Source organism: Uranotaenia lowii, chromosome 3 (genome assembly GCF_029784155.1).
Source record: "Uranotaenia lowii strain MFRU-FL chromosome 3, ASM2978415v1, whole genome shotgun sequence".
In the NCBI taxonomy this organism is placed as follows: Eukaryota; Metazoa; Arthropoda; class Insecta; order Diptera; family Culicidae; genus Uranotaenia; species Uranotaenia lowii.
In genome coordinates, this window is record NC_073693.1 from 169,812,878 (window position 1) to 169,840,340 (window position 27,463).

Below are 27,463 nucleotides of genomic sequence, written 5' to 3' on the forward strand. Positions count from 1 at the left end.
GGTGCCTTCTTCGATTTGAATTTCCCTGGCGTCAAGCTCGCAGTCGAGCTCTTCTTCGTTGAGGAAGTCAACACGAAGATCGAATCGAAATCGTTGGTGGAGTGTGTCCATCCTGGTTATAGCCTGTGTGCTATTATTGCTCATTTCGTGAGCGTGCCGTGAGTGAATCATGAATGACTATGGTTATACACAATATATGAATAAAAATATCACTATGAAAATAAATGAGCGTTTTATTTAATTATATTTTGGAAAGAAAATCAATCACTTCAATCGATAGCCTCAAAATAAATGAAATTTACTTCGAATTAAGAAATCGAATCGAGATGAAAATCACATCCGTTTCTATTATCGCTAATTCACAGAATAAACTATTAGTAGTGAAAGTTAGCGAAATTTTCTCAAATTCAAGGGTAATCACTGTAACGGAAGGAGATCAGCGAGTCTCCCCTAGCTACGAAGAAAATGTGAAGCTAGTTCACATTTTCTTTTTACGAGTAGGCGCCAATTGAAACTAGGCCTTCGACTAGCTCAGGACTCCAGCCAATCTCAGGGTCGGCTCGTCGTAACTAGGAAATCACTCACTTACCTGTTCGATATTCGCTTCCTCCCACCCCTGTTACAACCCGTATTTCAGATATTTCGGCGCACGCAATAAAGTTAACAAAATCTTTAAAGGGCAATTCAAGTTATTTATATAAGGAAAAATCAAGAGAAACTATAAACAGAAAATCTAATTTATTCACAAAAATCCGCAACTTCTGACTTACTGCTATTCTGCTGCTGCTGCGAGTACCCGTAGATGCTGCCGGACACTTCGGTGCTGGATCTCGTTGCCGTGGTACCACGTGGACTCGGTCGGCACGGTTCCGACCGGGATGGCGGACGCCCTGGTGCGTCACGCTGGACCTTGCCTGCCTCAGGCTTCGAGATAACCTCTGGTTTAGCCTCGGATTCTTACCGACGGCTCTGGGAGGGTTTGGTATGGAGAACCGCGGTTCTAAGATCTTTCCTGAACCGTGTGTTGTCGTACGGTCAGGAAATGTCCTTAGCCATATGGTGACGGACGGCGTGTCTTGAAAGCCGTATGTTGACGGACGGCTGTCCGGTCTTCTTGGGACGCGGGCACTTATTTTGGCTACGGTGCCTTGCACTACTTGCACTAGTCGCCAGAGCCAAGGTCCAAAACAGAACCGACACTTGGTTGGCGGGTAAAGGGCGCGCACAACTGCCGAACGACACTCGGACGCGTTCCCAAGGGGATAAGAGGCCGGCCCATTGGTGCGTCGGTCTTTTATCACCTCCTTCGGTAGGACCAATCGGTGACGTCGGCGTTTGTGATTGGGCCATGTATTCTCCACAGTGTTTCCGCATGTGGCGCGAATTGCGTATGGTTTGTGTCTCGGCTACAGTCAACCTACACTAAAAAAAATTCTCTATTCTCCTATTCAAATTTCAAAGCCCAATTTATTTCAAATATTAATCTAATTTAATATAAAACAACATCTTTACTGCGTTTAAATTTACATTTACTGTCATTTTGTATTCAGGGCAAAACTGCCACCGAAATACCCAAATGCCAGCTGTAACCGAGTAGGAGGTTACACCATCGATCAGCACATAAGGTCACTTGGGTACCTCGAGTTGGCCGAACAGAAAATCAAATTGACCACATTTGCATCAGCCGAAAATGGAGAAGGAGCCTTCTTGATGTCCGCAACAAACGAAGCGCAGACATTGCATCTGACCATCACCTCGTCCTTGGTGAGATACGACTAAGAGTTGCGCGTGTCCAACGGCGCGAGGAGAAAGTTGGGTGCCGATACGACGTCCGCCGGTTGGAGAATCAAGAGGTGAAAAGGGCATACGTTGAACAGCTAGAATCCCGAGCCTCGGAATTGCCGAGAGACGGAACAGTCGAAGAACAGTGGTGTGCCAAGAATGCCTTTATCACGACGAGCCCTGGTACTCTCGGTAAATTGTGTGGAAGTAGAAGTGAATGGATGTCGGATGAAACTTGAAGGATGGTCGATGATCGGAGAAAGGCGAAAGTCGGAATTGAGCAGGCATGTACCGGGTCAGCCAAAGCAGCCGCCCGCTTACGATATGCGGAGCTGGAAAAGGCAGTTAAACGAGCTTGTAGACGAGACAAGAGAGCCTGGACAAACTCCCTATTCGAAGAGGGAGAAAGAGCCGCCACCAATAAAGATATCTGATTACTTTATGACATTTCTCGCCGCCTCAGTGGTGCAAGGACTAATGCAAGAATGCCGCTGAAAGACCGAGCAGGTCAGTTATTGATTGATCGAACAGAATAGCTCAAACGATGGACTGAGCACTTCGAACAACTCTTCCGAGTCACGAATAGCGATGGCCAACAAAACCCGCAGCTCGAAGCGCCAACAGTAAGCCGCATAAATGGTGTCAACTCGGAAATAGAAGCGGCAATCAAAAACATGAAATCCAACAAAGCACCTGCGATCGATTGCATCCCTGCTGAAATGCTGAAAGCCGACCCTGCCCTGTCAGCACCAATGTTGCACCGTCTTTTCGCTGACATCTGGGATACTGCAACATTCCCGGCCGACTGGATGCAGGGTATCCTCGTAAAGGTCCCGAAGAAAGGAGACCTGACAGAGTGCGGTAACTAGCGAGGCATCACGTTGATCTGTACAACCCTTAAAGTACTCTGCAAAGTGATCCTGAATAGGATCCAGGAGAAAATCGACGCTACACTCCGACGGCAACAAGCTGGATTCCGATCTGGACGATCATGTGTGCCACAACGCTACGTACTCAAACAGCAGCAACTGAACTGGTAGATGCCATACACAGTGCTCTTGATAATCGAAAGTTTATGGGAGTGTTATTCTTAGACCTAAAACAAGTTTTCGACCCGATTGACCACGCGATACTTCTTAAAAAATTGGATACCCATGGAATCAGGGGTAATCAGGAGGTTTTGTGCCTACGGGAGAAGGAATTCAGGAAAGAATTACACTCCCGCGGGCTTTCCTCTATCTCATAAAAAAAAAAAAAAAAAAAAAAAAAAAAAAATGCGAACTGACTTCCTGCCGGCTACCTAGCCAACAGGAAGCAGTACGTCCAGATAAATCAGGTTTCTAGTGACCTTGGAGACCTGCCTGTTGGAGTCCCTCAGGGTATTTAGCAACCTAGGGCCCCTCCTCTTCGTCTTATATGTGAATGATTTGCACAAGCTACAATTACAAGGTAAACCAAGGCTGTTAGCGGACGATACATCGTTGTCATACGAACATAATGACGTCGGGACTATTATTTCCCAGATGTCAAATGATTTGATAAAACTGAAATCATATTTAAACAGAAAGAATTCTTTCACTGAACCTGGATAAGACCAAGTATGTAATCTTTAGTTCAAATCAGAGGCTTCCCAGCAACTATGGTCAGCTACTAGTTGATACGTCTATCATAGAACTGGTCAAAACTTTTAGATACCTGGGTCTGAACTTCGATGAACATCTAAGATGGGACGCACACATAGATTATCTTAGAAAAGATCATGGTCTCGATCTGGGGCGCAACTAGGAAGAAGGATATCCAACCGCTCTAAACAATACAGAACCGATGTCTAAAAGCTGTTTATAAACGGCCCTGACTTTTTCCACCTAAAATCTTTTCCACGAAGCTCCACTATCTGTATTACCAATAGCCGCACTAAGGGAACTCCAAAGCGTTATGCAAGTACACCACCAGCTGCACAACCCAGTCTTCCACCACAATCAACAAATTAAGCAGTAGAATCACAGATTTTCTACGAGGTCGAGAGAAAACCTGATGCTCAAAAGAATAAATACAGAGAAAATGAAAAAAAAAGTCCCCTGAATACTACTTACGAAGTACAACGCTCTTCCAGGATATCTGAAAATCACAACCAATAGACCCAGCTTCAAACGTTTAGTTGAAACATACATGTGAGAATGAAAAAACTGAATTGTGAACTAAGCAGCTAACTAGTTCGTGAAGACCCCCTTTACAGAGAGTAATCACAGTGGAGGCCTTGAAAAAATCAATTTCCTCACCCAAAATTATCAAACCTGCCACTAATCGCCACAATACGACATTTTTTTATATCCCCTCTCTGCTAGCCACCGCCACCCACACCACCACAAAACCGCCAACTTATAAACCGCCCACCACATGCCGCAACTGCAGAACCGCTAATTTAATGAATTAATATTGAAAAGAAAGTGTGAATTCTAAAGATTGTAATTTTTTTAATAATGTTAATTTTGAAAAGATATAAAAAATGATCAATAAATGTGAGGAGGTTTTAATGCCTTTAGGAGAATGGTCCTGCACTGCAAGAGAGACAAACTCCCGAGGGGTTTTCCCTGCTCAATAATAAAAAAAATAGTTGTACCTCAATATGCTAACGAAAGTTGAATGCTGCATCATGGACGACGAAACATATGTGAAGGCCGACTTCAAATAGATCCCTGACAACCAGTTTTCCACAACCAAGAATAAGTTCAGCGTTCCGGAGCATGTCCGCACTCAGAAGATGTCTAAATTTGCGAATAAATTCCTGGTTTAACAAGCCATCTGCACGTGCGGGAAGCGGAGTGCACCTTTCGTGACCTAGAACACGATGAACGGACAGGGGTATATAAAAGAGTGCCTCCAGAAGCGACTGTTTCCTCTCCTGAAGAGACACAACGTACCAACAATCTTTTGGCCGAATTTGGTTTCATACCCATACTCCAAGGACATGCGGATGTAGTATGCGGACAATACGGTACATTTCGTCGGAAAATGTTCAACCGAGAAGTACTATGAAGTAGTATGAAGTAATTATGAAGCAGAACCTTCTTAAATGACCTAAGGTAGTGGAGACAGTCGAGAAACTGAAGAGAGTTTGGGTTTACATGCATAAAAAACGTTTGATTCACAGTTTTTGAAGAATCTTATGGCCCGGGAAATAAAATACGAGTAAAATGGTAAAATGAAGTTTAATATTTATTATTCAATCCCTAAAAATTTTATGGCTATCGAAAGAAAACTCGAATTTCGCGAATCAATAATGTGTGAGGCAATTTCATAGTAGACACCCTTTAAAAATGCTCTTCTACCACAAGTTATGGTTTGCTAATTATAGCTCCTCGTGGATTATACAACGTGCTTAAAATAAATCTTTCATTTACCAAATGGTACCTACTAGTGATTCGAATATCAAAACTCACACGTGCTGCTCGTAAGGGACACATACATAAGCAAACGCAACCATCACTCAGATTCAAGATTTTTTTTGCTCAGATTTAAGCTTTTCTTTCACGTGTTTTTAAGCTATCTCCAAATCTATCAAGGCAAACAAAACTTAAATCTGATAGAAAAAGCTTAAAAATCGAGATTCATTAACACTTAGCAAAAAGATGTTGATCACACGTTTTATAGAGTAATCGTGTAACGTTGCATACTCCTGGGTGACCCTACTTTGGGCCTAGAGCCTAGTTTGGTCCTTAAACGCCAAAAATTGGCAAAAAAATCATTTCGCTATCAGAGATATAAGATACTCCTATGCGAACAATCAACTTATAAACATACTTCGTCCTATTTTCAGTTTGTTCTGCACAGTAATTTAACGGTGTTAAGACATGCCGATTTTGGTGAAATGATACTAGGTAGATGCCTTTTTTTGTCGCTAGGTGGACTTTTCGTTCGTCCATAAAAAGGCCTATATTTTTCGATAATCCATGAAATAATCCATTAGAACTGCTGGAAATCCTTAGATTTCGGTCATCGATCCGTAGATCTGGTCACGCAGGCACTAGGCAGTTTCTAATGAACTTTTGCAACACTCAATTTACATTACCTTTAGCTTCGGCCAGAAGAACATTTACTACTAGAACACAAAATATCACTTCTTTCAACATAATTTTCGTGGTGTTGCTCGATCGGAGGCTTGAAAATAACTGGAGATCGTAGAACATTATCATGTATAAGCATAATGTTCAAACATCTGAGCGCGAGAGTGTTTCGCTGATTTCTCTCTACACTGCGCAGAGCATAAATGATTTTTTTTTGTCTTGAATCAGTCTTGTGCCGAAGATTTTGGCGCCGGGTATTGGTTTCGGGGATTCACTTTGCACAAATGAACCACCACCAGACAGAATACCGATAAGATGAGTTCAAAAGTTATCAATGGCGACAGGGAATTCCCCATGTTGATCTTCAAACATCTGTTCGTGGTTCAACTTTTTGTTGTTTGATTTGTGTTTTTGTGGGTCTCGTCTCGTATCGCCTAGTTTTTCACATTTAGTTTGAATTAGTCGTGGAAGCTATTTTATGATTTTATAATTTCTAATTGAATTTTTGATGATTTGAAATCGTTTGTCAGTACAGTACTGAGTAAAGAAAATGTGAAAAAAAACATCGACGTCAAGATATTGGCCAGACACAGGTTTTGCCCTGATTTAAGTTTAGAATGCTTACATTTTACAGACTTTCAAAATTGTGTAATGAAATCAATATTCATGCATAGGATATGATCCGTAAGTGCCAGATTATACTAGAAATCTCGCTTGTATGCATTACCTAGTATTTCACCAATTATTCATTAAAACTTGTTTTTTGAAATTAGATCGGCACGGTACATGGTAGGAAACAGTTGAATAGTTCTGAATTCGAAAATAGCCCGAATACAAAACCACACAAATAAACCCACTTAAACATCACCATGTACCTGAATAAAATTTATGCGCGACGGACGTTCGGATTCACCTTGGTTTTGTTACTCTTTCAGTTTTTGATTTTTATCTAATTTGTTGACCAATATGTTACGCACTTATTCCTTTTAAGCAGTTATATAGTTATACTTCAATTGTGATCATATATGACGGAAAACACATCAGTCTTTCCCGAGCAATCCAACTGTTTGACTAAATAACTACTGCCTAGTAGCACTTTCGATTAATGTCTGTCGAGCAAATTGATCATACACACGCTTCTGTTCTTAGTACAAGAGACATTAACAGGACATCTCTTCGTTTTCGTTTGCCAAATATAAAGTGATGAGTTGAGAAGTTTGCCCCTCTGTGTTTCAATAAATGCGTTCTACGACGGAGAATAACTACCGAATTAATTCAACAAACATGTCGAATAGTTTGCATCACAGTTTTCAAAAAAGGAAGTTTCCAACAGTTTATCTAATTTTACCTGTAGTATCGGCCAATAAAAATTTGAATATTAGAATACAAAAAACTATAACTTTCGCCATGACTACCACGATGCTGCTCAATCGAAAGCTATGAAGGAACTACACATTGTGAAGCATCTTTATTGATAAGAAGGTGAAACTGGAGCATGGAAGAGATTAAGCAGGAGAAGATGAAATTGCTTCTCTTTTCACTGAAACATACCTACATGATTGAATTGAACTGCGAGCATCGAAACAGTCTTGTCGTAGCTTTCGTTCTTAAAGGTGGTCTGAAACTGGATTTTAAATCTTGCCTTTAGCTGTTTTTGGTAGCACATGGCATCACGCACCGGTGCCATGGGATCAAAGGTTATCAATGAAGACAGGGGATTCCCCAAGTCGATCTTCTTGTATCTGTTGGTGATTCAAGCCGTTTGTTGTTGTTTTGTTTATTCTGAGAAAGGTAGGAATTATTTGTTATTTTACTGTACAATAAAGTGTTATCTTTTTTTAAAAACTGACAAGAGGGATTTAATCGAAGCGAGAATTGAGTTGTTCATGTTGATATCATTGTAAAAAAAATGCTTCGTAAGAACTATGAAGTAATTTAAACGGTGCTTAAATTGGATTTGAAAATAAGAACTGTGTATTCCTAGTAATCTTGTTTTTAGGATGAAATTTTTACTCAGATTAACTTGGAACATCCCTGCATGCTACGATAGAACACAAAAGAGTTGATGGGCACTAAAATTATAAGTAAGACAAACATCACTATAAACGTTCAATGATTGTCCGATTCGGCCAAGTGAAAAAAAAAAATTAGTGAGTACAATCTTATCGGTGGGCTTACAGGGTTCTCATAACTAGAAATGACAGGCCAACGAATTTTCGAAGTTAGGGTTTTACAGTTTCGTTAGAATTTTCATACAAACTTTAAGGTCTTTGAGCGACCCATTAGAATTTGCCATATTATCTGATATTAGACATTCTGGCAAGCTAAGGAACGATTTAAGCCCCCATGGTTTTGATTCCGGAATATACCCCTAAGGGACCGTTCAGATACCACGTAGACAGAAAAATGAGATTTGTGACCCCGCCTTTTTTAACGCCTTTCTGTTAGCAATGAGGATGAGTAACGCCAAGGCGTTAAAATCCCAGGAAAAAAAACTTTCAGTTAGCGATTTCATGTTCCAAATCACAGTCTTAATCAAACTTACTTACTTATTGATCCCGCGCCGATCCTCCGGTACAAAGACCTCCACTGTTGACGATCCGGAGCCAGTGTCTTCATGTGATCCCAGTCAATATTCTCGTCGACAGTTCGGATTTCAGTGGCTAGGCTTCGCCGCCACGAGTTTCTGGGTCTGCCTCTTCTTCGATGAACTTCTGGATTCCAATCTAGCGCCTCTCTGCAAATCTCGTTTTCATCTCTTCGCAGCGTGTGCCCAATCCATCTCCACTTACGTTCCCGAATTTCGATTTCTAGCGCCCTTTGATGACACCGGCGATGTAGTTCCTCATTCGAGATCCAGTTGCCAGGCCACCAAGCGCGGATGATATTCCGCAGGCAGCGGTTTACAAATACTTGCAGTTTTCGCGTCGTTACCGCATATCGTCAGCCAGGTCAAGGTCGTTCAGTTGCTCCATTGTTGAAGGATTACACGGCAATCCTCGGTTCGGTGCACAGTCGATCGATCCAGTCAGAATCTCATCCATTACGATGAGAAAAAGTAGCGGTGATAAGAAACATCCCTGTCTCACTCCAGCAGTTACTGGGATTGGATCGGACAAGACACCGTCGTGCAAGACCTTGCACGAAAAGGGCTCGTACTTTGCTTCGATGAGATGGACAAGTTTTTCTAGGACTCCTCGTCGCCTTAGAGCCGCCCAAATGTTTTCATGGTTCAGTCGGTCGAATGCTTTTTCGAAATCAACGAACACCAGCAGAAGAGAGTCCTGTAATTCGTTGATTTGTTCAGTATGATTCGTAGCATTGTGATGTGGTCCACATATGATCGTCCGGATCGGAATCCAGCTTGTTGCCGTCGGAGTGTAGCGTCGATTTTCTCCTGGATCCTGTTCAGGATCACTTTGCAGAGTACTTTTAGGGATGAACAGATCAACGTTATGCCTCGCCAGTTACCGCACCCTGTCAGGCGCACCCTGTCAGGTCTCCTTTTTTCGGGACCTTCACGAGGATACCCTGCATCCAGTCGGCCGGGAATGTTGCAGTATCCCATATGTCAGCGAAAAGACGGTGCAACATTGGTGCTGACAGGGCAGGGTCTAACTGACCTGCGCGGTCTTTCAGCGGCATTCTTGCATTAGTTCTTGCACCACCGAGGCGGCGAGAAATGTCATAAAGTAATCGGACATCTCCATTGGCGGCGGCTCTTTCTCCCTCTTCGGCTAGGGAGTTTGTCCAGGCTCTCTTGTCTCGTCTACAAGCTCGTTTAACTGCCTTTTCCAGCTCCGCATATCGTAAGCGGGCGGCTGCTTTGGCTGACCCGGTACATGCCTGCACAATTCCGACTTTCGCCTTTCTCCGATCATCGACCATCCTTCAAGTTTCATCCGACATCCATTCACTTCTTCTTCCACAAACTTTACCGAGAGTACCATGGCTCGTCGTGATACATTCTTGATTCCACACTACTGTTCATCGACTGTCCGTCTGTCGGCAATTTCGAGGTTCGGAATTTTAGCTAATGCCCTACGCAGCAAACGTATGCCCTTTTCACCTCTTGATTCTCCAACCGGCGGACGTCGTATCAACACTCGACTTTCTCCTCGCGCCGTTAGACACGCGCAACTCTTAGTCGTAAAGGGTGATACGGTCAAAATTTGGTCAATATCAACTTGACGTATTTCTTTCAATTTTGCATTTGAAAAACCTGAACACCCCTTATTTTGAAGGTGTGTTTTTTTTTTTTTTTTTTTTTATTAGTTGTTAACCCAGGTGGTAAATCCATTTTACGGATTGCATTCCAAGGCACGGCGAGCCACCGCGTCCCCCCAGTTTGCTACTCTGGGTCCATGGGTGCAATTGGACGACTCATGATACAATGCTAAGGAACACTGTACCCCCTACGCCATAAAGTCCACCTGGGGCCACTGACCTTTGTTCCCACCTCGAACTGTTTGACACACTTTGCTTCAATAGTGGGAGGTCATTTCGTGCTAGTGCGCTCCAAGGCAATACTCGTTTCCGAATCCTCTATCAGCATAACCTCATTCTAACACAACTCGATGCGCGGCCCCTCCTCTGACGAGTTAGGACCCGAAATCTCATCGTGTGAATGAGGTCCCCACACAGCGCAACTACTAACTTTGTGAATCCAGTCCAAGATCCAGAAACACAAAGCGAGTTGTCGACGACATTTTCTCTGTTCAAACACGCGGGTAGGAGGGGTAAGCCCCCTAAGCCACGTGTAGGACTCAGACTCCTCCGAACTCCTAAGTAGTGTTGACTTAAGTCACCACTCAGCGCAACTATTCGATCTTCAAGTCGGGCGCTTGACCACCCGAAGCGCAGATCGAGCTATAGAACGCCCTCATCAGGTCACACTCGCGGTTCAGGCGCATCAATTCCCGAAACGCGTGTCGAACCCTGACACCTCCGGCAAAATGTGCCTCTCAGACACTGACGTGTAAACACGTCCCTAAGTGATCGGCCCACCATTGGCCACCACTTTGCGCATCTACTCATTTTGCGAGACGGGTCTATACCCACCGAAGCGCAAAACAAGTTGGCGATCGCTCTCCCTCCGGTCGCATCCGCATATCAGGGTCATGACCCCCCGAAAGCGTGTTGGACCATCACGCTCACACCCAAGTACTGGTACCTAAGTACCCGGGTGCACCACTTCTTCCGCGCGGGTTTGGCGGACCCGTCGACGGCCTCTAGTGGGTTTGGTGTAGTTCTCTTGGCCGTACATCTGCAATACGCCGGACTTCCAGACACGTTTCCACTCTGCACCACGGGGAGGTTGAGGTGGAACTACGTCGCAGTGTGTGTGTGTGTGTGTGTGTGTGTGTGTGTGTGTGTGTGTGTGTGTGTGTGTGTGTGTGTGTGTGTGTGTGTGTGTGTGTGTGTGTGTGTGTGTGTGTGTGTGTGTGTGTGTGTGTGTGTGTGTGTGTGTGTGTGTGTGTGTGTGTGTGTGTGTGTGTGTGTGTGTGTGTGTGTGTGTGTGTGTGTGTGTGTGTGTGTGTGTGTGTGTGTGTGTGTGTGTGTGTGTGTGTGTGTGTGTGTGTGTGTGTGTGTGTGTGTGTGTGTGTGTGTGTGTGTGTGTGTGTGTGTGTGTGTGTGTGTGTGTGTGTGTGTGTGTGTGTGTGTGTGTGTGTGTGTGTGTGTGTGTGTGTGTGTGTGTGTGTGTGTGTGTGTGTGTGTGTGTGTGTGTGTGTGTGTGTGTGTGTGTGTGTGTGTGTGTGTGTGTGTGTGTGTGTGTGTGTGTGTGTGTGTGTGTGTGTGTGTGTGTGTGTGTGTGTGTGTGTGTGTGTATGTGTGTGTGTGTGTGTGTGTGTGTGTGTGTGTGTGTGTGTGTGTGTGTGTGTGTGTGTGTGTGTGTGTGTGTGTGTGTGTGTGTGTGTGTGTGTGTGTGTGTGTGTGTGTGTGTGTGTGTGTGTGTGTGTGTGTGTGTGTGTGTGTGTGTGTGTGTGTGTGTGTGTGTGTGTGTGTGTGTGTGTGTGTGTGTGTGTGTGTGTGTGTGTGTGTGTGTGTGTGTGTGTGTGTGTGTGTGTGTGTGTGTGTGTGTGTGTGTGTGTGTGTGTGTGTGTGTGTGTGTGTGTATGTGTGTGTGTGTGTGTGTGTGTGTGTGTGTGTGTGTGTGTGTGTGTGTGTGTGTGTGTGTGTGTGTGTGTGTGTGTGTGTGTGTGTGTGTATGTGTGTGTGTGTGTGTGTGTGTGTTGAATGTCGCTCCTGTTTTTGATTTTGGAATTCGCTCTTCAGTTGTCAAAATGCCGTCCAAGGAAGAAGAGCAGCGTTACAGAATTTTGCTCGCTCATCGCAATAATCCGAGCTACTCGCACCCAAAGCTGGTAAAATCACAAAAAGTTGCCAAATCAACCGTTACAAATGTAATTAAGGTGTTTGGGGAACGTTGGTGACAGCCAGTAAGTCTGCTATCGAAAACAGGAAACCGCTGAGACGACAAAGAGATGCCGGTAGTTTCTAGCGAAGCCCTAACCTCTCTCTCCGAGATGCCGCAAATAAGCTGGGTGTTTCGTCTACAACCGTGCAAAATAAAATAAAAAGTAATGGACGACGAAACCTACGACAAAGCCGAATACAAACAGCTTCCGGGACAGGAGTTTTATACGGCAAAAGGAAAGGGGTAGCAGATATTTTCAAGCACATGAAACTGCCAAACTTCGCGAAAAAAATATCTGGTTTGGCAAGCCATCTGTACCTGTGACCAGTGTTCCGAATATCACTCAATTCTCATGAGAGACACTGAAACGTTTTCAACAGCGAAAGCAAAACCTAAATTGTCGGTTGGTTTATCTCCCAGTGGGGTAAAGATTGTGTTCGACAGCGCTGCTCCGAGAATCAAAGAAATAAAATTTGAAAGAGAGACGTTTCTTCTCCAGTTGGAATTCTCAACTGAGTAAGGAGCTACCTGATTTTCAGTTTCTTTTTTCAGTCAATAACTTTTCTTGCTCAATCACTCACTCACTCACTCGTTCACTGATCGATGATCGAATGCTGTCTGCCTGATACATCTTGCTTTGTTGTTGCTGTTGTTGGGGAGGATTAAAATAGTCATTCAAACACGCAGGCAGTACGTATGAACATATGTTTCTGCCGCTTTGCCAGAAAGTACGCAGGCAGTATGAACCGATGCAAGGCCGCATTGATTGAGTTTGAGTGAGTGAGTGAGTGGATTTTCGAATTGGATCTTGTATCAGTCAGTGTCTCAATCACTTCTGATACACCAGGTAGTGAGCTTGAGAGATCGACTTAGATGCGAGTCCGCTCTCGCTTTTGAATCTTGTTTACATTAACTTCGCATTGTCGCTCTGCCGATTCTCTACTCGCTAACTTTCAGCTACTCAGTTCAGAGTGACGGTTACTCAGTTGTCGCCAAAACCGCACTTACTCAGTTCTGACTAAACGGCTTTTACTCAGAACTGACTAACAGCCCTTTTCGCGACAACTGAGTCGGGGATACTCAGAATGCGCGAATCATTCCGGAGCGAATTTTGGCCGTTTCTTTTACGTATAGGAATAGTCAAACCCAGTTTAATGATTAATAATGTTTATAAAAAGAATAAAAACAGTAAAATATTGTGGAATATAGTATGGGAGAGTGGGGAATCATGGGCCACTTTTTTTCGTTGTTCCATAACTTTTGTATTATAAAAGATAAAATGAAAATAGAAAATGATATGGTTTTCTACATTTTCAAGGTATTATAAGGTATTTTTTTTAATTTTTAATAAGTTATTTTCCCCAAATTCTGACTGTTTGAAAAAAAGCAATATTTTTTGGATTTTGAAAAATGGTGGGGAATCGTGGGCCACCAAATCCAAATTGACCAAATAACATGCAAAGTTTATGAGTTGACCCAAAACTGTGATTTCCTAATTCATTCCGTTATTTCAAAGCAATTTCAGATGATGAAATAAAAAAGAGAGCTGTGTATGATCGCATAGATTCCAAAACCTGGCTCGCGAACGTTTTGGAAAAATTTCTTATATAGGATGGACAAAATATTTTTCATAACTCTTCATTTGGCATAAGAAAACTTTGCAGATAGCTAAAACGTATTTTAAGTTCTGAATGTGTATAAAAACATAAAAATATAGGTGATTTAAGATGTGTGGCCCACGATTCCCCACAAGCTATGATTTGCAAATTGGTTGCGTTTGTGTGACTTATTGATGTTTCATCAAAAATTCCTTTTCCACGTGAAAGATCATGACAAAACTAAGATCATAAGCGTATGAGCATATTTTTGTTTTGCACTTTAGGTTCTTCATTGATGAAATTAGCAGGTGTTTTTTTAATTATGTAAGTAAATTTTTCTAACTTTTTTTAGCTTGTTAAATAAAAGAAGCATATGATGCGTATTTCAGTCAATAACATATAGGAATACATGCTCACGCAAAGCGACAACGATGACAGTTGGTTTGAGATTTTTATCTCAACACACATCTGAGATATTAAAAGTGGCCCACGTTTCCCCATGGCCCACGATACCCCACTCTCCCCTATTATATTTTCCAGGAATCTTAAACTTAATTTTAACTATTGTTGCTCTTTCATTGTGATTTGCCTCGCTGCTGCTGGTGCACATCCGAAAATGATTCGCATATCCGCAGATGAGGATACTTTCCATTATCGTGCCCTGTAAGAAAATTTAAATTATCTGATTGTTCATGAATTGTTATTTAAAGCTGATATTTACCATTAGAAATTGGGTTTTCTGAAGTTTATTGCAGACAAAAGCGATTAGTGATGGCAGGCCTTGAACAAACTGATCAAAATTTACTCAGTTGTCGCCTTCAAGCACTCGAATTCGCTGAGTGTCAATTTTCGCGTCGTCTGAGTAGCCACTACTCGGGAAAACTGAGTCGTTTTAGATCAAGCGACGGCTTCGTCATACAAAAGGCGATGTCTGAGTAAAATGGAGCCGTGCTCTGAGTATTTCAAATATAGCGAGTAGGGAACAACAGGCAGCAGCAATCGGCTTTGAATGTTTCCAACTAGAAACCTATCATGAGCGTTTCTTCCGAGTGATTTTCGGAAGACTGCCTGTGGCTTGAAAAGCAGCATTTTCATAGCTTCCGGGACTGTCAACCAAGAAATTTACGTGAAAGAGTGCTTGAATAAACGTCTGCTGCCTTTCCTGGAGAAACACGGTTGTTCCGTACTGTTTTGGCCGGATTTGGCATCTTGCCATTACAATAAAAATGCCATGGAGTGGTACGCCGCCAACAACGTGCAAGTGGTTCCCAAGGACAAGATCTCTCCCAACACGCCAGAGCTCCGCCCAATTGAGAAATACTGGGCTATTGTCAAGCGGAACCTAAAGAAGACCAAAAAAACTGCTAAGGACGAGCAGCAGTTGAAGGCAAACTGGCTTTCTGCGGCGAAGAAGGTGGACAAGGTGGCTGTACAAAATCTGATGGCAGGGGTTTAGCGTAAGGCCCGGCAATTCAGATTTGTAAAAGCGGAAGCCTAACTTAATATTTTTCCTGACTTATTCCTAAATTTTTCCTAATTAAACTTGAAAAAGAAATTAAAATTGATTTTTTAAACAAACGATTTCACCGATTTACACGCGTTTTCCCTTGACCAAATTTTGACCGTATCACCCTTTATCTCGCCAAGGACGAGGTGATGGTCTGATGCAATTTCTACGCATCGTTTGTTGCGAACATCAAGAAGGCTCTTTCTCCATTTTCGGCTGATGCAGATGTGGTCAATTTGATTTTCTATTCGGCCATCTCGGGATACCCAAGTGACTTTATGTGCTGGTTGATGGGGGAAGTGCGATCCATCACTCACCATGCTGTTGTTGCCACACAATTCTACAAACAGCTCTCCGTTTTCACTCATCTGTCCTAGTCCATGTCGCTCCATGATGCGCTCAAGGTCCTGATTATCGGGTCCAATCTTTGCGTTGAAGTCGCCCAAATGAATTTGAATGTCACCCTTCGGAATTTTCTTTACCACGCTGTTCAGTTGACTGTGAAACTGCTCTTTCTCCTGCAAATCGGCAACGTCAGTTGGCGCATAACACTGAGCCATTGTAAGGTTTCTAATCCGTGCTCTAAATTTGGCTACGATTATTCTTTCGTTTATCGGTTCCCATCTAATCTCGTTCCCGAGTAGCATGTTCTCCTCGTATGTCAGAGTAAAGCAGGACTTGCCTGGACTGTGTCTTGTGTTCTCCAGTGTGGCCAACGGACTTCGCTCAGTCCCAAAATTTCAAGCTTGAGCCAGCGTGCCTTGTTGAAGCAAGGGTTCAAAAGCTCCAAGTTCCAATTCGTGTCCGTGTTTTCATGCTAAAAGTCGTCGCCAATGTTCCAGGTCGATCATTTCTTTCGGATTCCGTAACAATTTTTTTAATCGGGAGCAGTAGGTTGTTAGCCTAAAGTCCCTATCCCGCGACCTAACCTAGGAGCCCAGCAAAAATGAAATCGTAATAGAAATGATGATCCAAATCGACTATTGAGACATTTTCAGTAACGATCGTAAACACGTTGGTATTGAGTGATTTTCTATCATTCATTTACGACAAGCTTTGCCCAAAAATAGTTTAATCGGATAGCAGTTGAGTTAACTCGTAAATATGCCTCCAAAAAGTTGAGAATATGCAAGTTCGACATAAACGATTTGAGTGAACTGATTTACGATAAATGGGCTATCCTTTGATTGACATTCTATTTCGTCTCTCCTTTTCTTCCTTTGATCGGTTCGTGAAAAGCAAATCCCACCTATAGAGCTATAGCGTGTATCGGATCAACTGATGAGTTGGCATCGTGGTAAGATATCGGAAGGTGGACTCGGAGAACCGGAGTTCAAATCTCGGTCGGGGAATTTTTTTTTCGTATTAATCAAATTACTCAGAATCGTATATTTTGCTTTTTGTGGGGAAATCGAATCGTTTTAATCTTGTCATAGTAGTTACATCGCCTCCACTATTGTAGCTATATGCTATTCTGGTAAGTTTAATACAATCTTTTCATCTGATATATTACTTTAAATAAGGCTGGAACAAATACAAATTTCTTCTTTTGTCACCTCCCCCCCCCCTCTTCGAAATTTCCAAAAACCCGAAGAGGGAAATAAATAAAGTTTGAAGTATTTAATGTATAATTCGAAAAAAAAAATCAAGAATCCAAAAGATGACAAGACGAAGAAAAAACCAATTTTGGAGGATGGAAGTTAATTCACCTTTTGTATTCTTGATTTTATTGAATTTTTCGATAAAAAAATACTTGTTTTTTAGGTTTTGTGCAATGATACTGTATGCAACTTTGTGGTATACAAGTGAAATTTATTCCAATTTATTTGTTTATCTCATTTTTTTATTGTCGCCCCCCCCCCCCCCCCCCCCTCGCGATGTTCTAACTCCGAGTGACAAAAGAAGGATTTGAAATTTGTTCCGGCATAATTTGCAATATAAGTAGCATCTTGATTCTTCAAGATCCGTGGTCAAACTAATAATGATCTGAAGTTGACATAAGATAAACTGTATAGAAATACTCGACTACTTAGATGCTACATTCCCTCCCTTTTCCATTCTTAAATTTTCAATTATTTCATTGTACTTCCCCTGACCTATCATTTTGATGAGTCTAGGCCACCACCACTAGACTTGATGAGGTTCCATTGCAAAGTTGTACCCTGATTTTATGGGATTGAATGCATTTAACTCAGATACTGCCCGATCCTACGCCAATAGCATTCTTCCTCGATTCAAATGGTGTCAAAAGGCTCTTTTATGCCACACACGCGACGTACCCTCCTTAGCAGAAGGCCTAGTCTTAGCTTTGTAGTTGTTGGACGAATTTAGATACCGTACCGTCAAACGGGGCATCATGCAACAGCGGGGTTCGATGCAACATTTATATAACACTACATTGAATCAATTTTTAATTTAATGTATTGTAATAAAGTTATGTTTTAATGATAACAAAATGATGATGACATAATTTCTCACATTTTAAGCTAGTTGTCTTAAATTTTTTATTTTAATGTAAAATTTGAAAAATCGAGCAAAAAATGTACAAATTTTAACATTTTTTGATGCCGAAAAAAACTTTACCCAGTATGACGGATCGGCTTGATAAAATTATCTACAAACTTTTTACTGGTTTCCTCATGTTGTATCAACATTGTTGGTCTAAAAATATTTTTCGAACAATCACCCAATTTTTTTTAAATAAATATTTTTAAAATTCAGTTAGGTGTCTGGGGTAACATGCAACAAAATGCAAATCAAAGAAATACCTTGTAAATCTCGTTTCCATGTGTTGGAATATGAATGTTTTGCATCACGCGTTTGTGAACATTGAAATTTCATTCATCCAAACATTTATTTTTATTATTTCAGCTTTTAGTATTTTATAATTATAATTTAATTCATTTATTTCAATTCACTTGACAAATCCTAACATTCCCAGTGAACATAATGTTCTTTTAAGGGTTTGTTATACTGACTTATTGGAGGCTAACTTTTTCTGTTTGTTACATAGTTCGCTTTACAAATTTAAGGGTTGTTTTCTTTTTCATGAGTGAAATTTGATTTAATTTGATTCGATATTTGGTATGATGCGGGTGTTATTTCGTTGGGTGTCTGTTGATGGTGAGCTAGCGGTTGGTGGTGGCAGAGGGCGGTGGCAGAGGGCGGTGGCGATGAATGGAGGCGATGGGTGGAGGCGGTGGTGGCTGTAGGCGAGAGTTTAAAAGAAAATAGCATTTTTCTTTTAGTACAAGTATTAAATGCAGATAGTTTCGAAGGCTTAGACCAGTAGTCTTGCGACGTTGCGCTTTAGGTGAAGCTTTAGGCGGTGCTTGAAACTTGAAGTAGCGCAAGATGTTATAGAACCAGGAACACTGTTGTAAAGTTTTGCTCCTATCAGGCTGAATCTTTTTTTCCCAAATTCAGTGTTCGATATCTGGACAACAAGTTGACCAGCTTGTCTTGTTGCTCTGATTGAACCAGTCCTTTGCACGGGTACACTGGGCTGACATGAAAGTCCGGCTGCTATGGAATGCATGTGGACAATCGTTTGCAGCTCAAAAAGTCCTCTGATTGGAAGAAATGAATCCTTTTCGTTGTGATAGAGCGATATTGTCGGGAACAGATGAGGTTTTCTAAGTATTGCTTTCAAGGAACGATTTTGGAGCGTCTGTAGTTCGCGCAATCTAGATTTACTCGCGTTTCCCCAAACTGATACAAGATATTGTAATCTTGAGTGTACTAGGGAGAAGTACAGTTTTTTTAGCCAGCAAACAGGAACGTATGGAGATATTTTTCGCAGTATTCCACAAACAGGTGCGATTTTTTTTTTAAGTAGATCGATATGGTATTCCCAGCTCAAAGTGGAGTCAATAATGAGGCCGAGATATTTACAAGATTGAACTTGTTTGATTAGTGAGTTTCCTACTGGTATGTTCACAAAGTCAGGTTCTACACGCCTTGATGAACGGAAGATCATATAAGTTGTTTTGCTTAGATTTAAGGATAGCAAATTCGAGTCGAAGTACTCCTTAAGGATTGTCAGATCTTGCTCCATTTGTTCTCTGATTCTCTGACAATTAGAATTGCTGTATGAAATACTTGTGTCATCGGCGAAAAAACGGATTTTGCCGATCAGCTTGAGTCTTGATAAATCATTAATGAATATCAGGAACAACAGGGGACCTAGTACACTACCCTGAGGGACACCGGTGTGTATAGATTGTAATTCGCTTATCTTCCCATTCACTGACACAAGCTGAGATCGATTTTCTAAGTAGCTTGCTAGAATCGCGAGAGCTTTTCCTCTTATCCCATAGCACTGAAGTTTTTGTAGCAGCAGTTCGTGATTTACCGTGTCGAATGCTTTTTGAAGATCTAGAAAAATGGCCCCGGCCAACAATTTTCCATCGATTGCCTTATAGATGTCCTCAGTCAGCTCGCAAGTGGCAGAAAGGGTACTGTAACCTCGTCTGAACCCATATTGGTGTGTACACAACAAATTGAATCGGTTCAGGAAATCCATTATCCTTGTGGCAAATAACTGTTCCAAGATTTTGTTCAAGATTGATAATAAAGATATTGGTCTGTAATTGTTCAGGTCCATAGTATCTCCAGATTTATATATAGGAATCACTTTAGCTATTTTTAAGCAATCTGGATATCTGCCTGTATCAATTATTTCATCAAACACATTTTTCAGAAGCGCTGCAAAAGCCAGGTGATGTTTTTTGCTGTATCAGGACTAACAGTATCCAGTCCAGGTGATTTGTTGCTCTCTAATTTTGCGATCAACATAATTGCTTCTTGAACAGATGTTTTGCTTAAAAATATGGAACAATCGTGACTAGGAAGGGTTCCAAATTTAGAAATGTTTCTATCACTTCGAAGTGTGCTTGCTACTTTGGAACCAATTGAGCAGAAAAAATTGTTAAGTAGATTACTAACAACTTCACCATCATTTACTTCTCCAATTGATGTTTTTAATGTTATAACTGGAGATTTTTTATTATTTCCGAGCATATCGTTGATAAGTTGCCAAGATTTTTTCTGAGATGCATTTCCAAGAAGCTGATGATAATAATGACGTTTGCAGATAGCTTTTTCACGTTGCAGTTTTTGTGAGACTTGTTTGAGAAGTTCTTTGGAGTGAGCATCGTTTGGATTGCGTTTACAACGTTTTAAAAGATTTTCTTTCATTTTGATCAGTTGCCACAGATTTACAGTCATCCAAGGACAATGTCCTTTTATATTTGCTTGAATGTTCACAGTTTTTGTACAATTTTGACGGATTTCTTTATGTTTTTGAAGAATATATTCTAGTTTTCCTTCACCACTCAATGTTTCTGGAATATTTTCAAAGGCGTATCCCAATAAATCATTAAATTTTTGATGGTTGATAACTTCTTTTGTGAGTTGTTGGTTTTTGCAGCTATGTTTGCAGTCAAAAGTTGAAAGAATTATGCTATGGTCACTCATCAGTAGAAATAGTTTCATTCATCATTGATGATATCATAGATTTTGAGCAAATGGTGTGGTCCAAAATATTGTTGCTGATGGGTCGTGTCGCAATATTATTGGTTACATCGAGATTGAATGAACTTAAAAGTCGAGTATATTCCTCCACAACAGGATTGGCTGACAGGTTTATTGGAATGTTCATATCGCCTACAATGATAGTATTTTGATCACATTTTCTACCGGCCAAAACACTTTCAAGCTTGTTGAAGAAGTTGGGTGGAGCATAATTGGGAGGTCTATACACAGCATGTAAATCAATTGATTTCCCTTTTAATGATAACTTCAGTTGAATGTAGTGGAATCCGTTATCTTCTTGCACTGTTTTTTCGACAAAATTTATGTTATTCCGGACATAAACTACTAGCCCGCCATGAGAGGACTGCCGACAGGAGAATACAGCTTGGTAACCATTCAAATTATACAAATTAACTACGGACTGCTTCAACCAAGTTTCGCCGATTACCAAAACATCAATTTCATTTTCATATCGATCCAGGAACTCTTTAATATAATCAAATTTTTCGATATTATTCATTCCACGTATATTCCAGTGTAAAATGCGGAAAGTAGACAACAAGTTTTGTTTATTGGTTAATAAATCTTGAATACAATTGTAAGAAAAGTTTTTAATATTAATATTGTTCATGATTTGAATACACATATTTAACTAGTTTATTTATTATAACGCTGACGCCGCCGCGCCGCTTAGGAGATGGTTCAATTAAAGATGAAGACATTGCTGAAGATGCAGATACCTCGAGACGCCGTTTAGATGCTCCTTCAACCAGGTTTTTTACGTCGGTACGATTTCGGATGGTTTCAATTTTTGACGTCTGATTACGTTTCACCAGCACTACTCCGTTTCTCCCTGGCCAAACATACTTCAGCTTGAGAACGTCTTGTGATTCACGAACGTCACGTAAAAGAGCCATACCATACGCAGTCATCTCATCACGAATTGTTATATATCCTGACTTTTCGCTAAAGGCACCTCCCAGCGAGCTAACAGGAAATTGGCCATGATGTCGTTTTTTTTCGAGAAGTAGCTCTTTTGAAGACACTTCCTTAAATACTGCTTTAATCGGTGTGTGCGTGTTCTCAATCCTCGAGTCCTTAAGCCGCCGTACTTCTTCCAGATCATCCGTTGGCAGATTAAGCCCTAAGCTACTGCAGATTTTGTGTACAATTTCAGGAAGCAACTCGTCTTTTACGACCGGTACTCCCAAGAAAATTGCGTTGCGCGATAAAGCAGCCCGGTTGAGTCTATCAACTTCACACTCAAGGCGCTCAACATCCGAGTTAAGGCTTACACATTTGCGTTCGACGTCGTCCAGGTCCGAGCGCATTGATGATTGATCATGTTTTAGGTCCTTGATCTCATGCAGAATGTCATCGAAAGTATCCGAGAGGTATGATTGGCTGTTTTGTATCTCCTTGATTGCAATTTCCATCGACTCTCTTGAAGATGCGTTTTCCTGGCGAAGAGCTTTCATTTCGACGAGCAGCTGGTTTAACTGATCCGTTGGCTGGCTGAGATCCCTCGTCGACCGCTGGTGCATCTCCTGGCACGTAACCGAACAGAAATATGGCTTTGAGCGGACTTTCCGTTTAGCAATCCCAATAATCCGCTTACACTTGAAGTGGTTGAACTGGTTGCAGTATGAACATTCAATAACTTTGTTTACATCTGTTTCAGCCTTCTCACATATTGTACAAATCATTATATCATCATCATCTTCCATGATATTTGAATGACACAAGATCCCACGGTTCACAACTGATGATGATAAAAGATGCTCGGAAAGAGGATGTGACAATAGATGTCAGATAGCTATCTCACGTCTCACGATTGCTATAATATCTGATGGCTAGTATTGGTGATGGTTTGGATGAAAGACTGTGGCAACGTATACAGAAAAATCCGCAAATTGTTAGCAAAATGGATGATAAACAATGTGATTCCAACAACGATGGTAAGATATATACATACGGTTTTCAGCATAGATATCAACTTATATTCCTGCAAACATCTCCAGGCCATCCAAGCCTATGTCCGATATGTTTCTGGCAAATATTTGGTATTTATAGAATCCTTCAACAACTGCGTTTTTATAACAAAGTGGCACCAAGTAAAAGTTAGCAACCAATACTCCTGTTCTGACTTATTCGTCTGAGTAGTATTATTTAACCCCCAAATGTATGCAGCATCCTTATTTTCAGTAAAAATGTGAAAATTAGTTTTAACAGACCCAAAAACTACTGCAATTGGTATTGTCATGCATAATGGTCTTTAAGGCATCGCCAATATATTAAAAACTATAAATTTTTGTACGTGTTCATAAGATTTTTCATTAAAAACAAAGTTTGTTGCAAGTTACCCCATTTTCTAAGGAGGGTGAAAATCGCATGTTTTTAGAAAATTAAAAATAACTGAAGAAACCTATCATTTTTCTAACTACGCCAATTTGATATCCCAGCATCCTTAAAACTTTTGATGCAAAAGAGGTAGGATTAACTGTGAACATAAGTTCTTTAGAAGCCATTGAAGTTGAAAATTGTTGCATGTTGCCCCAGTTGACGGTACCATACTATCTCATTTCATTTTTAATATATTCTCTTTAGTCAGGCTTTACACTCGACTGCATGGTAAAAGTAATTACCATACTTTAGGCAGCTAGAAGCTCCCACAATTTGAGTACCATGTACTGATTTGCCGCCAGCCAAGGATTTATTCTCGACTGCATGGAAACATCGCATGTTTCCACACTTTGAGCAACTGTTCCGAGAATTCCTCGTTTTACCGGGTCTCGGCAACTATTCCCACAATTCAAGAACCCTGCACTGTGTCTGAGGCACCTCCAGCCAGGATTTATTCTCGACTGCATGGAACATCATATGTTTCCAAACTTTGGGCAACTGTTCTAAAACTCTCGTTTTATCGGGTCTCGGAAACAGTTCCCACATCTCGAGAACCATGTGCTGTATCTGAGGTATTTTCGTAGCTTTACTGTATTGGCATACAAACTACGCAATACAACCGGCACCTCCAGCCTTTTCCATTTGTCGACTGCATAGTAACATTTGTCACCATACTTTGGGTATTTGCTTCAAAATTTACCCGTTTTACCGGGCTTCGTCAACAACTCCCACATTTCGAACGTCGTCAGGCTGTGTCTGAGGCACTTCCTAGTTCCGTAGCTTTACAATTATGGTTAACCCACACGTACTTTATCGACACAAAAAATGGAAATGAATTTTTGTTACCATTATTGTCCTTTGACCGAAACACAAAATCTTGATATTCTTCAAAATATTCTTCTGATGTTGAACTGCTGATGGCTTCCAAAAAGTTCCAAAATAAAATTTTTATTCTCGTCGCCAATCTGTAGCATCTTGATTCTTCAAGATCTGTGGTCAAACTAATAATGATCTTAAGTTGACATAAGATAAACAGTATAGAAATACTTGACTACTTAGATGCTACAATATACCTTCTTAAATGTTTGCTGGGAGGTAATGACCTCAATATAGGAATAACTTCGATGAACCAAGGACTTGTTTTCATCTTAAAACCTTAAATTCCATGTCCAACTTCTTACATCCTGTTCGATTTTGGCAACATTCGTTTTTTTTTTCAAATATACGGGCGTCTTGCTAAAATCGAACGGAGCCTGTAATAGCATCAAGAAAACTTAAGTTCATGTGAAAATCAATATTTATTCTTGAATATAGCTTTGTTTTTTGTTCAAACTGTCGATAAACACTTGTATAATTAATTGTACATTTCAGTTGAATGCGGCCAAAGGGAAAGGTCTTTACTGGGTTTAATAACCCAAGGCACGAATACGCGCGAAGGTGACTGGCCGTGGCATGGAGCCATATACAGACGAAAATTTTCGGTATTCTCGGAGGCATACATCTGCGGAGGAACTGTTATAAGCGAATATTTTATCCTGACAGGTAAGATGACGTGATCTGTTTTAAAGAAAATATTTTGGTAACGAGAAAAACAGTTATTTCCCAAAAGCATTGTCACACTCACTGACTGCCCCGAACAGGAATATTTGTGGACATTTTTTCTACTTATTTCAGCTGCCCACTGCACGATTCCCACATTTTTGGAAGCGGATATGTTCTACGTAAAACTTGGATTGCACAACCGCAGTTCGCCGTCCGAAAACACTCGAGTACACGAAGTTGTAGAGGTGATTCGTCATTCCGACTTCGACGAGAGGACCCATCACAATGATATAGCATTATTACGATTGGAAAATGACATCGAATACTCGGATTACATCCAACCTATTTGTCTGTGGCCTGTACAGAGAGCTGAAGACGATGAGGTTATCAGTTCTTCCGGAACGGTTGTTGGTTGGGGAACGGGTGATTTCAGCAAAAAGACTGGTATGGAAATTCTTCAGTATGCAACTCTATCGGTAATAGATTATGCTACTTGTTTAGCAAGTAACGAAAAGCATTTCAAAAAGTATCTATCGAAAGACAAAAGCCAATTTTGCGCCGGTAACAAAAATATGACAAATGTTTGCGACGGAGATAGCGGAGGAGGAATATATTTTAGACTTGGATCGTCTTGGTACATCAGAGGTTTAGTAAGCAATGGGGTTAAATCTGATGAAGATAATCGCTGCGATCCTTCACAATATGCCATATTTTCCAACATACCGTTCTACTTGAAGTGGATCAGCAATCATCAAGAAAAAGCAAAACAGAGGAATTTGTTGAACCTAGGGAATTGTGGCCTCGACTCGCATAATATGACGGTAAAAGAGAGTGAGAAACCTCTATTTTTACAATACCCATGGACAGCCATGCTGGAATTTCAAGTATTAGGTACGCCGTATGTCAAAACAATGTGTAACGGTGCATTAATACATCAACGATACGTTTTGACGGTAGGACATTGTGTGGGTGAAACATCTATGCAGCTGAAGCTGTAAGTAATCTAAATTTTCACACATAAGTAATGAAGTCAATTTTTTTTTTTTATTTTTCATTTTATTTATAATTTTTTTTCTATTAAATTTTTTTTTAATTTTTATTTTCAATTTTTTTGTTTTGTTTTTTATCAGGGGGCTCATATCAGCTTTTTGGTGTGAGGGAGTGTGGTGGGCCGCTTTATATGTATGTAGAAAAAAAATTGTAGATAACAGATTAAATTGAAAAAATATTAAAGTTTTATTGTTGTATATTAACTACAGTGACCAGCACAAATGAAAATCCACCTCACTGTTCAATCTTAAAATGCCGATATTTTAAGTTTTTCTATATCTTTACAATCAATTTTGAGTTTGTTCGGAAGCTGGGGATTTCGAGATTTTATCATTTAAATGGAATTCTTTTTTCTCACTATTCCGTAGAAATCGGTTAACTGAATATGAATAGTATACCTTTAAAGTATCACAGGGAAAAGACCCATCTTATGGTATATTTGACAAAAGCGATATTAACTAATTATTATTAGTTATAATTGCGACATTTATTGGCCTTGTCGGCCTCTTTTTCAATTGCGATATTCTTTTTGTTCAAAAACATCCATAAAGTCTCATTATAACTCAGCTTGGAGCTATAGGGATGGCCACAAGATTGGTTTGGACCGTGTTGAGAAAAAAAACTGCAGTTTTCCACGATTTTTGGCTTGGGTCATCATTTATCTAAAGAACTAGCTGGTTTCACCCGACCTTGCTCGGGTTCACAGAAAATATAAATCAAAATTAAAATTAATCGTTTGATTTTTCGAATTTTTGGAAGCTTTATATTCATCACTATAGGAATATGGCCCATGTTTGGCCATGTATGTTTTGTTAGCTTTTTTTAAAGTTTTTAATGAAATTATTCATTGTGTTTATCGTTTTCATATTAAAGGGTGATACGGTCAAAATTTGGTCAATATCAACTTGACGTATTTCTTTCAATTTTGCATTTAAAAAACCTGAACACTCCTCATTTTGAAGGTGTGTGTGTGTGTAGAATGTTGCTCCTATTATGATTTTGGAATTCACTCTTCAGTTGTCAACATGCCGTCCAAGAAAGAAGCGCAGCGTACAAAATTTTGTCTGGATCGGGGGGAAATCGAAAACCGGAAGCCGCTGAGACGACAAAGAGAGTTGCCGGTACTTTCAAGTGAAACCCTAACCTCTCTCTCAGAGATGCCGCAAATAAGCTGGGTGTTTCGTCTACAACCGTGCATCGAGCCAAAAAACGAGCCGGACTATCGACTAACAAGAAGGTAGTGACTCCAAATCGCGATGATAAACAAAATACGACGGCCAAAGCGCGATCCCGGAGGCTGTACACGACGATGCTGACGAAGTTTGACGGCGTGGTAATAGACGACGAAACCTACGTCAAAGCTGACTACAAGCAGCTTCCGGGACAGGAGTTTTATACGGCAAAAGGAATGGGAAAGGTAGCAGATATTTTCAAGTACATGAAACTGCCAGGAGTTCGCGAAGAAATATCTGGTTTGGCAAGCCATCTGTACCTGCGGGTTGAAAAGCAGCATTTTCATGGCTTCCGGGACTGTCAACCAAGAAATTTACGTGGAAGAGTGTTT

At 40.8% G+C, this 27,463-nt stretch overlaps 2 protein-coding genes across 2 annotated transcripts in view; one reads left to right on the forward strand and one right to left on the reverse strand.

Annotated features, from left to right (window-relative positions):
* The window catches only part of LOC129754633 (polyserase-2-like), a 51,492-nt gene extending 45,559 nt beyond the window's left edge, over positions 1 to 5,933 (reverse strand). The window contains exon 1 of the mRNA XM_055750796.1: positions 5,852 to 5,933. Within this exon, the coding sequence (XP_055606771.1) occupies positions 5,852 to 5,912 (61 nt within the window). The 5' untranslated portion in view covers positions 5,913 to 5,933. The remainder of the gene's footprint in view (positions 1 to 5,851) is intronic.
* A 1,510-nt stretch (positions 5,934 to 7,443) lies between these two features.
* LOC129756747 (chymotrypsin-like protease CTRL-1) lies at positions 7,444 to 25,873 on the forward strand. The gene is made up of 3 exons (XM_055753740.1): positions 7,444 to 7,637; positions 24,679 to 24,849; positions 24,982 to 25,873. Exons 1-3 carry the CDS (start codon positions 7,511 to 7,513, stop codon positions 25,845 to 25,847), a joined length of 1,164 nt encoding a protein of 387 aa, XP_055609715.1. The 5' UTR covers positions 7,444 to 7,510; the 3' UTR covers positions 25,848 to 25,873.
* The last annotated feature ends 1,590 nt before the right edge of the window (positions 25,874 to 27,463 follow it).

Bases quoted from the DNA above. Each gene is read 5' to 3' on its own strand.
- LOC129756747 (XM_055753740.1), top strand. From the start codon at position 7,511: ATGGCATCACGCACCGGTGCCATGGGATCAAAGGTTATCAATGAAGAC. The intron at 7,638-24,678 runs GTAGGAATTATT...TGTACATTTCAG, and splicing joins TTTTGTTTATTCTGAGAAAG to TTGAATGCGGCCAAAGGGAA. The intron at 24,850-24,981 runs GTAAGATGACGT...TACTTATTTCAG, and splicing joins CGAATATTTTATCCTGACAG to CTGCCCACTGCACGATTCCC.